The sequence below is a fragment of the Triticum urartu genome, chromosome 4 (genome assembly GCF_003073215.2).
Source record: "Triticum urartu cultivar G1812 chromosome 4, Tu2.1, whole genome shotgun sequence".
NCBI lineage: Eukaryota > Viridiplantae > Streptophyta > Magnoliopsida > Poales > Poaceae > Triticum > Triticum urartu.
This window is the reverse complement of record NC_053025.1, coordinates 42,241,818-42,254,142: the sequence shown is the minus strand read 5'-3', so window position 1 is coordinate 42,254,142 and position 12,325 is coordinate 42,241,818. Positions and strand designations below refer to the sequence as shown.

The window sequence follows — 12,325 nt, the reverse complement described above, 5'->3', positions numbered from 1 at the left end:
AGCTTAAAACCTTAATTGTATCGCATGTGTTTTAATCCTGTTGATTTTTCCGAAAATTTTGAATGCAAATCCTTACAATATGCAGGTGGGTTTTCTTGTACTTGTTACTTCCTAGTTAACTTTTTGCTTTAATTTGATCCCCGGAACTTAGGAAGCCGACAATGTATATGATAATCACATGTTCCTGGAAGCTTGGTTACCAATTAGCAAACAAAACGACTAAATATTCTGTTGTAGGATCTTCAGGAATTTGTTTCTTCTGGTATTTGAAGTATGAGGTATGCTGATCTGACTTCTTAATGTAGGGCCTGAGGGGACTTTATGCCGGCTTTTATCCTGCAGTCCTGGGATCAACCGTTTCTTGGGGGCTATATTTCTTTTTGTAAGTTCCATTAGTTCATTCTGCTGACCTGTTGAATAGTTGTAGTGTGGAGCATTCAATGCTTTATTTATCACTGAACTATCCCAAAGCAATCTGCTAATTTCAGAATTTAATTTCACTTTTTTCCTTTTCCTATATAATGATCCTATGCCACAGTTTACCGATTGGATGCTACTTACAGTAGCCCAGGCTTTACACTTTATGCTTCCGGCTCGTATGTTGTGTGGAATTGTGAGCGGATAACAATTTCACACAGGAAACAGCTATGACCATGATTACGCCAAGCTATTTAGGTGAGACTATAGAATACTCAAGCTTGCATGCCTGCAGGTCGACTCTAGAGGATCTAGTGTCTTTTTGTGATTTTGTCAGATTGGAGTTTAATGAAATTTTAGAATATAACTAGGCCTTTGATAGCAAGCCTAACCTGACATTTATTCTGACTGCCAACATGTGTTGGTGTTATTTGTTCACCTCAATTGTCTTCATCAAAATATCATTTATTCATGACAAATGTATTTTTCTTGTGTTTATACAGGTTTGCCTGTTTACAAATCCCATATGGCTGGTGAAAACACGGATGCAACTACAAACACCCGGGCATACTTCGTCTTATTCTGGATTTTCGGGTAATATATGCTTATCGTACTTGTATTTTTATTTTCTATAAGTATCATACAGCAAACATATCGTACTAGAGTTGTGACTTGTTTTCTGTTGCAAATGAGTGACTCGTGCCATTCTTAGTTCTATGTGAAGCTGCTAAAATTAGTCTTATTTAGTTGAGCTCGTGTAAAAAAGATTGTTTCAAATCATTATAGCCATGAATTGTTTGTGTGCATCCTTCATGCCCATATTTCTTTCGGTCTATAGTTAGTACAAAATTTTGTGACCTTGCTTATTTGGTCGCTATGAAGCCAGATGCTTTGAGAACTATTCGGAAAGAGGAGGGATGGCGAGCACTTTATAGAGGGATCGGGCCTGGACTTTTGCTGGTATGCATCTTTTTTTTTTTTGCTGAAATGCTGTTTAGTATTGTGCTGCTTTTCATTACAATCCTACAAATTTAGTCATAAAACTATTAGCCCCATGCTGTTTTAAGTAGCTCTAGATACATGAGTGCAATAACATGTAGCTGTCCTTGACTCAGAATTATATATGTTCTGTGACTTCAGTTCATTCTTTTCTTGAATTTGTTGACCCAAATCTATGTCTTATCACTACCATTCATGGTATGGATTGATTTTTTTAAGTAGCACCTGGGTTTTAAGATGTTAGCATTCTACACTTTTCTCTGAGGTGTGGCCTATCAGATTTAGCTACATGCTTCAGGTAATATCCTCTTGTGAGGCTCCAACTAGAGAATGTGGGACGTCTTATTACTTGGATCATAGCTAGTCATGTTTTCCTAGTGCTATCTTGATGTCGGAAAATTACCTTGTTACGGAGATTATTCTTACAGTTCTCAGCAAGAAAGGAACTAGGAAGGTCAGATAAACTGTTTTACGTTGTAGTTTATTTAATATACATGTCAATGTCAGAATTTCCCAACGGTGCTTGTAGGAATTCGGTCGCTGTAAATTGTAATTGTGCTTAAGCAGAGGTTATGTCTATACCAGTTTCAATTAGTAAAGATGCATATGTTGTGGACTGTTGGGATAGTAACATTCTTAAGTATTTCTTCTGTTTTACTGTGATATCGTTGATGAATACATGCACTAATGTTTATTGCTGTGCCGTCATTGAAAGGTCACCCATGGCGCGATACAATTCACTGCCTATGAGGAACTTCGCAAGGCTATGATATCTGCGAAAAGTAAACAAACAAGGGGAGATGACAAAGGCAGCGAGGATTTATTGGTAGGCATCTAGTGATTGCATGTGTGCTCAGACATTAAACATCTAGCTTAATTTACAGTATAGACATTCTTATGTTTTCCCTGGATAAGTCTGTTCAGATGTTCAGAATTTTTCTTAAATTAGGTTGCTTAAACTTATGTATGACCATCCTTTATGATATGATACAGCATGTGAACTGTGAAACATAGGAGGATATCCTCACTTGTGAAGACCGTCAAGTAGTCAAATATAGGTGTTATGTAATATTGTTTCTTAGAAACCCTTATTTGAATATCAGTTACATACAAATTGTATGATGCATAAGCTGATTCAGGGCAATCAATATTCTTAGAACATTTAGGTAAAGTTATGTCTGCTTTCAAACACATTCTCTATCTGCTAGATGGGCAATTAATATGTCTGATATGCATTTGCCTTCATTATCAACAGAACTCCGTTGATTATGCGGCACTTGGCGCTGGTTCAAAATTATCTGCTATTCTGCTTACTTATCCTTATCAGGCAAGATTTAACTTCTGTTTATTCCCATCAACTTCATAAATGGTTGCTGCCGTCTTACTATACATACCAACTATGTATTTTTTTTGGATTTGCAGGTTATCCGAGCCCGCTTACAGGTTGGTTTCAGATTTAAAGCTCTGCATTTCATTTCTTTGGAGTTTAGCAGCAATAATAATAGTTCTTGTCTGCAAATTTTCAGCAACGACCTGGTAGTGATGGTATCCCAAAGTACTCAGATAGTTGGCATGTAGTGAAGGAAACTGCAAGGTGAGGGTCATTAAAGCTTCAATTAGATAAAGTTTTGGACTTCAGGTGGCATTACCGTTTCACGGAATCTGATGTTAAGCCATGGTTTATCTATCTTATTGTCTTATTTAATATGCACCTTACCTGGCTTTCTTTTCTCAAGCTTGGTCTACACTTCTGCCCACTGATCATCTATATTCTTCATTAATCTGTAGTTATAATGAGTATGCTGCATGTCATGTTTTTTGTTGTGACTTTGCTGGTCCTGAATGTTGGTTGTGCTACAATTTTGAGCAACGGTAACACTTACACATTTTGTTTGAATTCTCAATTTCTGCTGCAGGTACGAAGGTGTCCGGGGTTTTTACAGGGGCATCACGTCCAACCTGTTGAAGAACCTTCCAGCGGCTTCTGTGACGTTTGTGGTGTATGAAAATGTCATCAAACTATTCAGAGCAACCAAGGAGAAGACGTAGTTCCAACTTGCAACTGAAGCCAGGAGAAACATAGGAGGAAATAGGGAATATACTACTGTTCCATTCAAATACAGAATCTGTTCATTCACCACACTATCCGAGCTGAACGTGATGTTCCATCACATTTCCCAGTTCAGCTCTTGTTCATTTAACACAAACGGGATTTAGTTTGGCAAACTTGTTTTTTGTAGAGAAAACTCATTTTTCTTTTTCTTCACGAAGGAATAGCTCATTGATTCATGTTGTCCAGTTAAATGCTTGTTGAATATAGTGCTGGTTCGCTCTGTGGTTCAACGTGTGATTGTGTGAGTTAATTTTTATGGAAACGCTTTGGTTCACCCGACTGGTTTCAGTAAGAAATCTGCAAATTCTGCACACGACCACCCAATCCGTAGGTGTTGGAATTGGCAAGCCAATGTTGTTGCGAGGCGCGGCAACTTCTAAGAGGGCGACGACCACCAAATCTGTAGGTGTTGCAATTGGGATTTGATGGCTTGCAACGTCGATGATGTTTTTGAAACACAATCAATGTTGCAACGTGTGAGGCGAGGGGAGCTGCTTAATGGATTGCAAGGTCGAGCCAATGTTGCAATGCGAGAGGTGAGGGGAACGCTGGAGCCGCTTAAGGCCTTGTACAATGCGAGGAGCGGTGCTTAAGAAAAGTCTGATTTATTTCTCTAAGCACCTTTCATTATACAAGGCCTAATGGATTGCAATGTCGTTTATGTTTCTAAAACATAGGCGTTGTTTCAAAAGGAAAAAAAATGGTTTGACGGGAGGGCAACAAGGCTTGTGTTGCAAAGCACCAGGCGCAGGACGTGCCTTGTTGCAAAGGAGGGCCCTGCCGTGCGAAAAATCGGACCCGACGCGTAGAGCTCCCCTAATTCTGAGTTCCTCTCCCTTACTCTGCCGGACTACAATTCTGATTCGGTATGGCCGTATGGGGGCTTCACTTCCGAATCGAGTCCGGCTCTCTCTCGTCTCAATCGCACCTTCCTGCTATAAAAGGAGCCCCAGACGCGCAAGCACATACCGAGCAAACTCGTGAACGAACACCTCCACCGCGGCCCGAGACCCTTCCCTTCTCCGCAGTCCGCCCGTGCAATCGCAGCGACTAGACATGGCCATGGCCATGGCCGCCGTGAAGGAGCACGTCCTGCTCAGCCAGCCCGACAAGCAGGTCCTGCTCGCCGAGATCCCGGCCTCAGGCTCGCGCGATCCGCAGCCGACGGTCACGCTCCGGCTGCTCGTCGAGCTGTGCAGCGACTACGGCGCCGGCCCCGCGGACGTCGACACGATGGAGGACGTGGCCTGCCGCGTGCCGCTCGCCGACCTGGGCCGCCAGGGAGCGGCCGACCGGGCGTTCAAGGCGCTGGTGGCCCGGATCGACAACCCGGCGCTGCGCCCGGAGGTCGCGGCGGAGACCGCGGCGGCCGCGGCGCGCGTCCGGGCGAGGTGCGTGACCGACGACCGCGACGGGCTCCGCGGCGTCGAGTTCCGCCTCCGCGTCGTGTTCGTCGACGACGCGTCCGAGGAGGAGGAGGAGGCGGACGACGACGAGTGCGGGAGCGACATGGAGTTCGGGGAGTTCGACCTGAGCGGCGCGCGGAGCCTACGCGGCCAGCAGACCGACGCCGGCTACGACTACGACTACGACGAGGACGACGAGGACGAGGACGGCTGCGGCGCCCAGTTCACGGTGCGCCCGTACCGCGGCGCCCCCACGCGAGGGGGAGGAGGGGCGCCGTCGTCGTCCCTGCTGCTGTCTGGCTTCGAGGCGCGCTCCGACGGGCCCGAGCTCACGGAGGAGCACGAGGTGACGTCGTACGACATACAGCGCGTCGTGCGCATGGCGCTGGGCGGCGGCGGGAGCGTGGAGGACGACGAGGCCTACCGGCGCGCGCTGGACGGCGGCGCGCCCGTGTCGCCGGCGTCGCGCGCCGCCATGGTCGGCCGGGCGCTGCAGTCCGCGAGGCAGCAGCAGCAGCGGTCGAAGTCACCACGCCCAATCTTCCCGATGCGTACCGGATTCTGATGCGCGCCCGATTGGATTGGATTGCAAACCTCTCGATGTTACTCGTGTGGTTCGTGAAGGGCTAAACCTGCTGCGATTTGTATGTCTGTATAAACCTATTTTGTAGCCATCCATTGAAGTTCGATTCATTTCTTCTTGGTAGAAAATATGCACCTGCATCTTACCATGGCCGAAGTAAATCAGGAACGATATGTTAGTCAAGATATGTTGATCTCTTGAAACATGCATGTGATGATGTTGATCTGTTATCAAAATCATAAGAATTTGTTTCCCCTTTCTCTGGTGATGACACTAGCATACATCTGGCAAGAATGTGAAGATTTTTTTGACAGTGCTACGGCGGGCTTACACCAGCCTGAACCATTTTCATTATAAATAAGAGTAAGACACAACACATCAGGTACAAAAGATGGCATCCAACATACACAAGAAGGCACAAGGAACAACAGAAGGAGAACCAGAAAAGAGTTACGACAAGCAGCCAACACCAAGAATGTGATGGATTGATTGCATTGCTGAATTCCTCTGCATTGCAGAACTGTTGGGTATACAATTTGTAATGTAATATAAATACATGGAGGGGATAAATGTGGCATGTCGATGCATGCTTTGTTAGTTTTGTTGCCTTATACATCATTTCTAAAGTCAGGAAATATCTGACAGAAACCTATGTCTCAATTTATATACACTTGTCAAGAATCAGCCATGCTGTCGCCTTCGGTCGCTGGGCGCAGTTCTGGTTTCTGTTCTTGTTCCGGACTCCTGATAAAGAAAGTAGAATCCCCACACACAAAAAGGGAAAAAGATCAAGAAAGTTAGATAATACATAGTTGGTGTTTTGAGAGACCTCTCCTAAGCCATGAGGTTTCCCATTTAAACCCTGACATGAGGAGCTTTTAAAATATAGCTGCTAGACAGCGATTTGAGATGCAGTAGAGTCTGCAAAGAAGGTGTGCTTACATCCCAGAGTCCATTTTGACCGTGGTATGATTAGGCTCAGCACAAACAATTGCTTTGTCATCATCCACACTGTCCTGTGTAGGAAGAAACACAAATAAAGTAAACATGAAATGTTCAATTAAATAAGTTATATCATAGAACTAACGCACCATTTTACTCAGATTGGCGGGATGCTGCACCGTCATTTTGGGGGCATTCAAAGGACTTCTCAGAGTACCCTGAAATTATCTGAGGTTAAGTAGTAGTGACGTAGCAAATTGCTAGCAGGTGTCATAAACATCAACAGGTAATCGGTTAGGCAATTTGTAAAGCAGTTAAATTTGAAGAATTTGGTTAGATTCACGCATGCTGCTTTTGCTTTTTTTACATGCTTTAAAAAAACATAACACGCATCAAGGTTGCTAAAGTGAGGAAAGTACCTTATTTGCCCACATCAAGCCACAAGCATTACAGAGGGTCCTTGGGCCAGCCGGCCCCCGACGCATTGCTGGAGTAAGCCTTGAGCTGACACCACAATTTTGACAACTAGGAAAGCAAACCAACATTAGCCCATAATAAACACAGGGAAAAACCTTCTGTGTATGAAGTGATGAAACGTGATTTGCACGTACACATGTCATCACAACTCACTCACTGGGATTCTCGGAAATGATCATCCTCGCCATCGGCTGCAGAGACACAAGCTGCAGAAGAACTTGCAGCATCACCAAAATCTGCCCTTCCAGCAAACTGTCCTTTACGCCGTTTCATCCTGCCAGCGACAATTAATGAGTATATATGTTGTGCAATGTATCTATACCAATATAAAAAGATCCAAAGAGGCAGATCCAACAAATCCTGGCCATCAAATCAGGTCAATCCAACGACTCAGGCTGCTCCAATGGTGGGCGCTCAACACGTTTAGTGTGCAGTTAATATCATACCAAATATTAATGTCAATGCTAATCACATAATTAATACTCAAATAATATCCTACCTAATATTTACATGTAATTAATATATTACCTAATATCAACGTGCATTGCACGTACACAATTACTAGTGAAATAAATAATCCATAACGGACAAAAAATCTCAAGAGCAATCTCTTGACTACCAGATATGATTTTGTACCAGGAATAGTAAACAGAACACGACTACCTTCCAAGGTACAGTAAATCATAACTGTAGAAATCCAAATTAGTTTCTTTATTCGGCGCTGACTCATGTAAGCAGCAACGTGATATTCTTCCTAAACCAACAAACATCAAGAGCTTGATAACTAACTGCAATGAAGTGCTATAAAAATTGCCTTTGCTTCTGAGAACTATGAAAACCTATAGCAGCTACACACAAGTAGAATAGTAAAATGTACCAGAGCTAAACTGCTTTACTCCTAGTAAAAAAAAAGCCTCAGTGCACCAATATTCTCAGAATTAACATTCCATGATCCATATTTCCGGACTATTCCCTCTGTTCACTTCTATAAGATGTTTTAGATGGTTCAGGCAGCTTCTAAAACAGTTCAAAATCAGCTGTCTAAAACGTCTTATAAAAAGGAACGGAGGGAGTACATGTTACTAGTACTTAAACTTTTGCTCGGACATTGGTGATTGAGGAACTTTTCAACTTTTGCTCAGACATTGGTGATTGAGGAACTATTCAAGACTAACAAAATTGTCTAAGATTGGTAGGATAGACATCAAACCAAAGAGGCCAACGAATTAGGTAAAATTCTAGATTTGTGCCAAAAGAAGAATGTGGCATTACGAATGCAGAAAGCTGTGGTCTAAACATGTGATTAATAATCAAGTCCTGCTTGCTTGTGGCATAACGAATGCAGAAAGCTGGAGTATATTCCCATTATGATCTAAATGTGTGATGACTAATCAAATCCTGCTTACTTCCATAATGTAAAAGAGCATTTGTACGCTAATAACTCTACGAAAGCACCTACAAGAGAATGGGCATGGATTGAGTCTGTACTTTTGGGCAACTTCCTTGCGCACTCCGTATCTTATTTTCTTATCAAAACATCTTTCCTTCCTCTTCTCACGGAACCTCATTAAGGAAGCAACCCTTTTGGCAGCCACAGTTGTACTCTGCAGACATGAGACAGAGCTTACAAACTAAAAGCATTCACACAACCTTGTTGTAGAGATTATAAAGCTGATGGTACCTTTTCACCATATGCAGTAGGCCCAGCCATGCTTACTAAACCAGGAGGCACCTCACACCCTCCAAGCACCAACAGAGCAGCTTGAACCTGTATAACACTAAGAAATTAATCAAGTAAACCAATTACAAATGACCATGAACTAATCACCAGAAACACTTGAACGATGATTTAACAAATAGTGATTTGATCATGTAATCACCCTTGAAACGTAATATGGTATGTCCAGAGACGTCTCTCCCGGTGGTGCCTAGCACTTATGAGCGTAGTGTTGTAATTTTGGGGTGTTGGCCCTTCCATGGGCTTGCACATAACTATTCCTTCGGTCAATGCATCAAGGCTCAAAGCTTTTTGTGTTTTGTCAAAGGAAAAAAAAACACACGCACACAAGCATAGAAAATGGACTTCCGTTTTTGTGCAATTCGGTATGACCACATAGGAGTGCATGGCCTACAAACATCATTAAGACGGTGAATCTTTTGTCAAAGAACCATCAAGAACCGTACCCTAACACTGAACTATGGCACCTGCAAAATCACTGACAGATGGATGGCCACGCAAATGCAATAAGGAATAACGTCAAGCAGAAGAAGAGAAAAGGGTAAGAAATTTAAAAACAGTACAAGGATAGCAACAGAACAGGGATGGCAGTTTCGGTTACATAAGACAACCAAACTTTGATAATCTCCATAAGAAAATTAAAAATTCATTCAAAACAATCATACTTCGCCAAGTCTGGCAGCATAAGCAAGCATGCATAAGCACATGAAAGAAAGAAGAATCATCTGAAATCTATCTAAGAAAATGGCACACTTTAGCAATCAAGCGCAGCAAACTCGATTCCAGTAAGATAGCATAGCCAAACTAATAAAAGTTAAATCAAATGTAAGCAAATATTAGCCCCTTTCCTAAAGCTCGAACGACAGAACAGTCACAGAGGACACATTCTTGGCGCAATTCAATTCAGCAAGGGCGCAAACAAACCCTCGCTGCTTCAAATATTCAATCTATCCACAGTACTTAACCGATTCCTCTGAAAGTTCAATCATCAACAGAACAACAACAGAACTAAAAAAAACATTTCGACAGTACAATTCAACACATATTACTAGGCTGGAAATCGAGGGAGCTATCTCCATGACCGTGCAATTCGGCTGCAGGGAACATGAAAATCGATGGAATGATCGAAATCCACCAATAAACGTATGTTTCCTCGGCGCAATTCGCCCAACGCAGACAAAGTCAACGCGGCCGGCTCAACGAAAGCAATGGGAAAAAAAATTGAAGCGAACGGTGCAGAAGGGGCGACCTTTTGGGGCGGGACGGGGTCGAAGACGTAGACCTCCCCCTGGTACACCAGCGTCAGCTGCTCCGAGGCCGCGCTCAGGAGCGCGTCCGCCGCCGCGGCGTCGTCGTCGCCGGAGGCGGCGGCGGCGTCCGCCAGCGGGGGATCCTGGCCGTCCGCCGCGGGCTCCGCCGCCATCGGCCGGGGATCGGACGGTTGGTATGGGCCGGGACCCGGGAGAGGCGGCCGGGCTCTCGGTTCGCGCGCACGTGTGCGGGATGGGTGGGAGCCCGCACGTGTGATGGATTATGTACGGGCCTGCGTGTCTGGTTGAGGAGAGCGTGTGCGTGAGGGCTGCGTATGGGAAGAAAATCCTATGCGACCCGGGTCGTATGCCCACGTCATAAGACTCTCTCGAAAGGAGGACACTTGACAAAAGCTTTTTAACGCAAGCAATTAATTTTTTAATTAATTTCAGCAACAAATCGCTAATCACGTTTCGTCCGTCCCACTCTATTCCCCACGCCTCCTAGTCTTTTCAGCTTCTACTCCTATTCATCTTCTCTGTCTCTTCCATCTCGCCGGCGACGAGGCCGCACCATGGCGCAGCCGGACGACGGCGACGAGGCACCAGAGCAATCAACATATATGGCAGCACATCCATCGGGACCTCCTCTGCCCACATCTCCACTCATGGTGAGTACAACCTTCTGCACGAGAAATTATATCCTTCTGAACCACGTTCGATTGATTTCAGTACTCTCGCAGCAGTCGCCGTGGAACATAGTTCCATCATGGACGAGCAGCGCAACAAGAAACGATCGGGAGTTTCAAGATGGAAATATGGCAGCCCATCCATCGGAACCTCCTCTACCCACACCTCCTCCACTGATGGTGAGTACAACTTGTTGCAAACAATATATAGTGAGCAGATTTAACACAAACATGTCTTTCTTCAGAAGCACGCATCTAAGTTTTGGTAAAGAACAGATTAATAGCATCAATCCTTTGTATAATTATTTATTTCTAAACCATGTTTGAATGATTACATTACCCTCGCAGCAATCGCAGAACACAATTCCACCAAGGATGAGCAGGACAGCAAGGAACGATCAGGATTTGCAAGATGAAAATATTGTTCCAAGAGTTGGAAAGACCTTTCAGTGTGAGGAAGAGGCATATCAGTTTTACAATTCTTATGCTCAAACCAAAGGATTCAGCATTAGAAAGTGCCACCTTAAGCATAGAGGAGATGGGACTTTAAGTTCTAGATATTTTGTTTGTAGCAAGGCAGGTGTGAAGCGCACTCATCTGACACATGTAGCCAAGAAAGAACAAGCTAATTCGAGAACTGATTGCATGGCTCGTGTTCAATTCAGCATCACTCGGGAGGGTATTTGGAATGTGCAGAAAGTCATGCTCGATCACAATCATCAGCTTGTAAGTCCAGATAAGAGGCACATGCTTAGATCACAGCGTCAACTCTTAGATGCCGATCGCCATATGATTAAGCAGATGAGGACATCGGGAATTAAACAAGCTGAAATATATGATTTCTGTTAGCTTTGGTATGGTAAAGATGCAGTACCCTTCTTGCAAATGGATTGCAACAATTTTTTACTAAGTGAGCGCTCAAAGTATTTGGAAACCAAAGATGCTCAAACATTAACAGAGTATCTAAAGAACAAGCAAGCTGAGGACCCTTCGTTTTTCTACACCATGCAACTAGATGATGATGATGACACAATAATGAATATCTTCTGGACCGATGGACAAGCTATCATGGATTACTCTGTCTTTGGAGATGCCATTTCCTTTGACACCACATTTTCAACAAATAAGTTTTAAATGCCATTCGCTCCGTTTATTGGTGTTAATCATCACAAACAGACTATTCTTTTTGGTGCAGCACTCTTATATAATGAAACTGCAGATACCTTTGAGTGGGTTTTTAGAACCTTCCTACAAGCTATGTCTGGTAAGCAGCCTGAAACAATATTCATCGATCAATGTGCTGCCATTATAAATGCTATTGGAAGGTTTTTCCGGAAACACGACATCGTCTTTGTTTATGGCATTTGTACCAGAATGCCGCTAAACATCTAAGCCATGTAATTAGCGACCATCCTTTGTTCCTTAAAGAATTCAAAAGATGTGTGTATGAAGATAGATCAGTGGCACATTTTGAGAATAGATGGCACGAGCTCTTGGTTAAGTACCAGATTGGGGGAAATTCTTGGATAAACAATCTGTACAAGTTGCGTGAGAAGTGGGCTACTATTTATCGTCGGGAGTCTTTTAGTGCAGACATGACATCAACACAAAGGAGTGAAGGAATGAACAATGTGTTCAAGAAAACTTTCCGCAAAAGATTATGCCTTTCAGAATTGATACAAGCATATGAGAAGTGCATTGCTCGTCTTCG

The 12,325-nt window shown here is 43.6% G+C and overlaps 2 protein-coding genes across 2 annotated transcripts; one reads left to right on the top strand and one right to left on the bottom strand.

Moving 5' to 3' along the window:
* Positions 1 to 818: 818 nt before the first annotated feature.
* Positions 819 to 3,750, top strand: LOC125550530 (folate transporter 1, chloroplastic-like). Its single transcript, XM_048713554.1, has 7 exons — positions 819 to 1,011; positions 1,304 to 1,377; positions 2,132 to 2,242; positions 2,672 to 2,743; positions 2,839 to 2,859; positions 2,943 to 3,010; positions 3,333 to 3,750. Exons 1-7 carry the CDS (start codon positions 834 to 836, stop codon positions 3,463 to 3,465), a joined length of 657 nt encoding a protein of 218 aa, XP_048569511.1. The 5' UTR covers positions 819 to 833; the 3' UTR covers positions 3,466 to 3,750.
* A 2,218-nt stretch (positions 3,751 to 5,968) lies between these two features.
* On the bottom strand, positions 5,969 to 10,220 carry LOC125550529 (GATA transcription factor 19-like). The gene is made up of 8 exons (XM_048713553.1): positions 9,925 to 10,220; positions 8,619 to 8,705; positions 8,426 to 8,541; positions 7,095 to 7,211; positions 6,880 to 6,985; positions 6,610 to 6,678; positions 6,461 to 6,534; positions 5,969 to 6,262 (listed from the first exon to the last, which is right to left on the bottom strand). Exons 1-8 carry the CDS (start codon positions 10,096 to 10,098, stop codon positions 6,193 to 6,195), a joined length of 813 nt encoding a protein of 270 aa, XP_048569510.1. The 5' UTR covers positions 10,099 to 10,220; the 3' UTR covers positions 5,969 to 6,192.
* Between the last annotated feature and the right edge of the window lie 2,105 nt (positions 10,221 to 12,325).

Coding starts and splice junctions, on each gene's coding strand:
- LOC125550530 (XM_048713554.1), top strand. CDS start 834: ATGTGTTGGTGTTATTTGTTCACCTCAATTGTCTTCATCAAAATATCA. Junction 2,243..2,671: donor AAGGCAGCGAGGATTTATTG/GTAGGCATCTAG, acceptor CATTATCAACAG/AACTCCGTTGATTATGCGGC. Junction 2,744..2,838: donor TGCTTACTTATCCTTATCAG/GCAAGATTTAAC, acceptor TTGGATTTGCAG/GTTATCCGAGCCCGCTTACA.
- LOC125550529 (XM_048713553.1), bottom strand. CDS start 10,098: ATGGCGGCGGAGCCCGCGGCGGACGGCCAGGATCCCCCGCTGGCGGAC. Junction 8,542..8,618: donor CTACTGCATATGGTGAAAAG/GTACCATCAGCT, acceptor TCATGTCTGCAG/AGTACAACTGTGGCTGCCAA. Junction 6,535..6,609: donor CCGCCAATCTGAGTAAAATG/GTGCGTTAGTTC, acceptor CTTCCTACACAG/GACAGTGTGGATGATGACAA.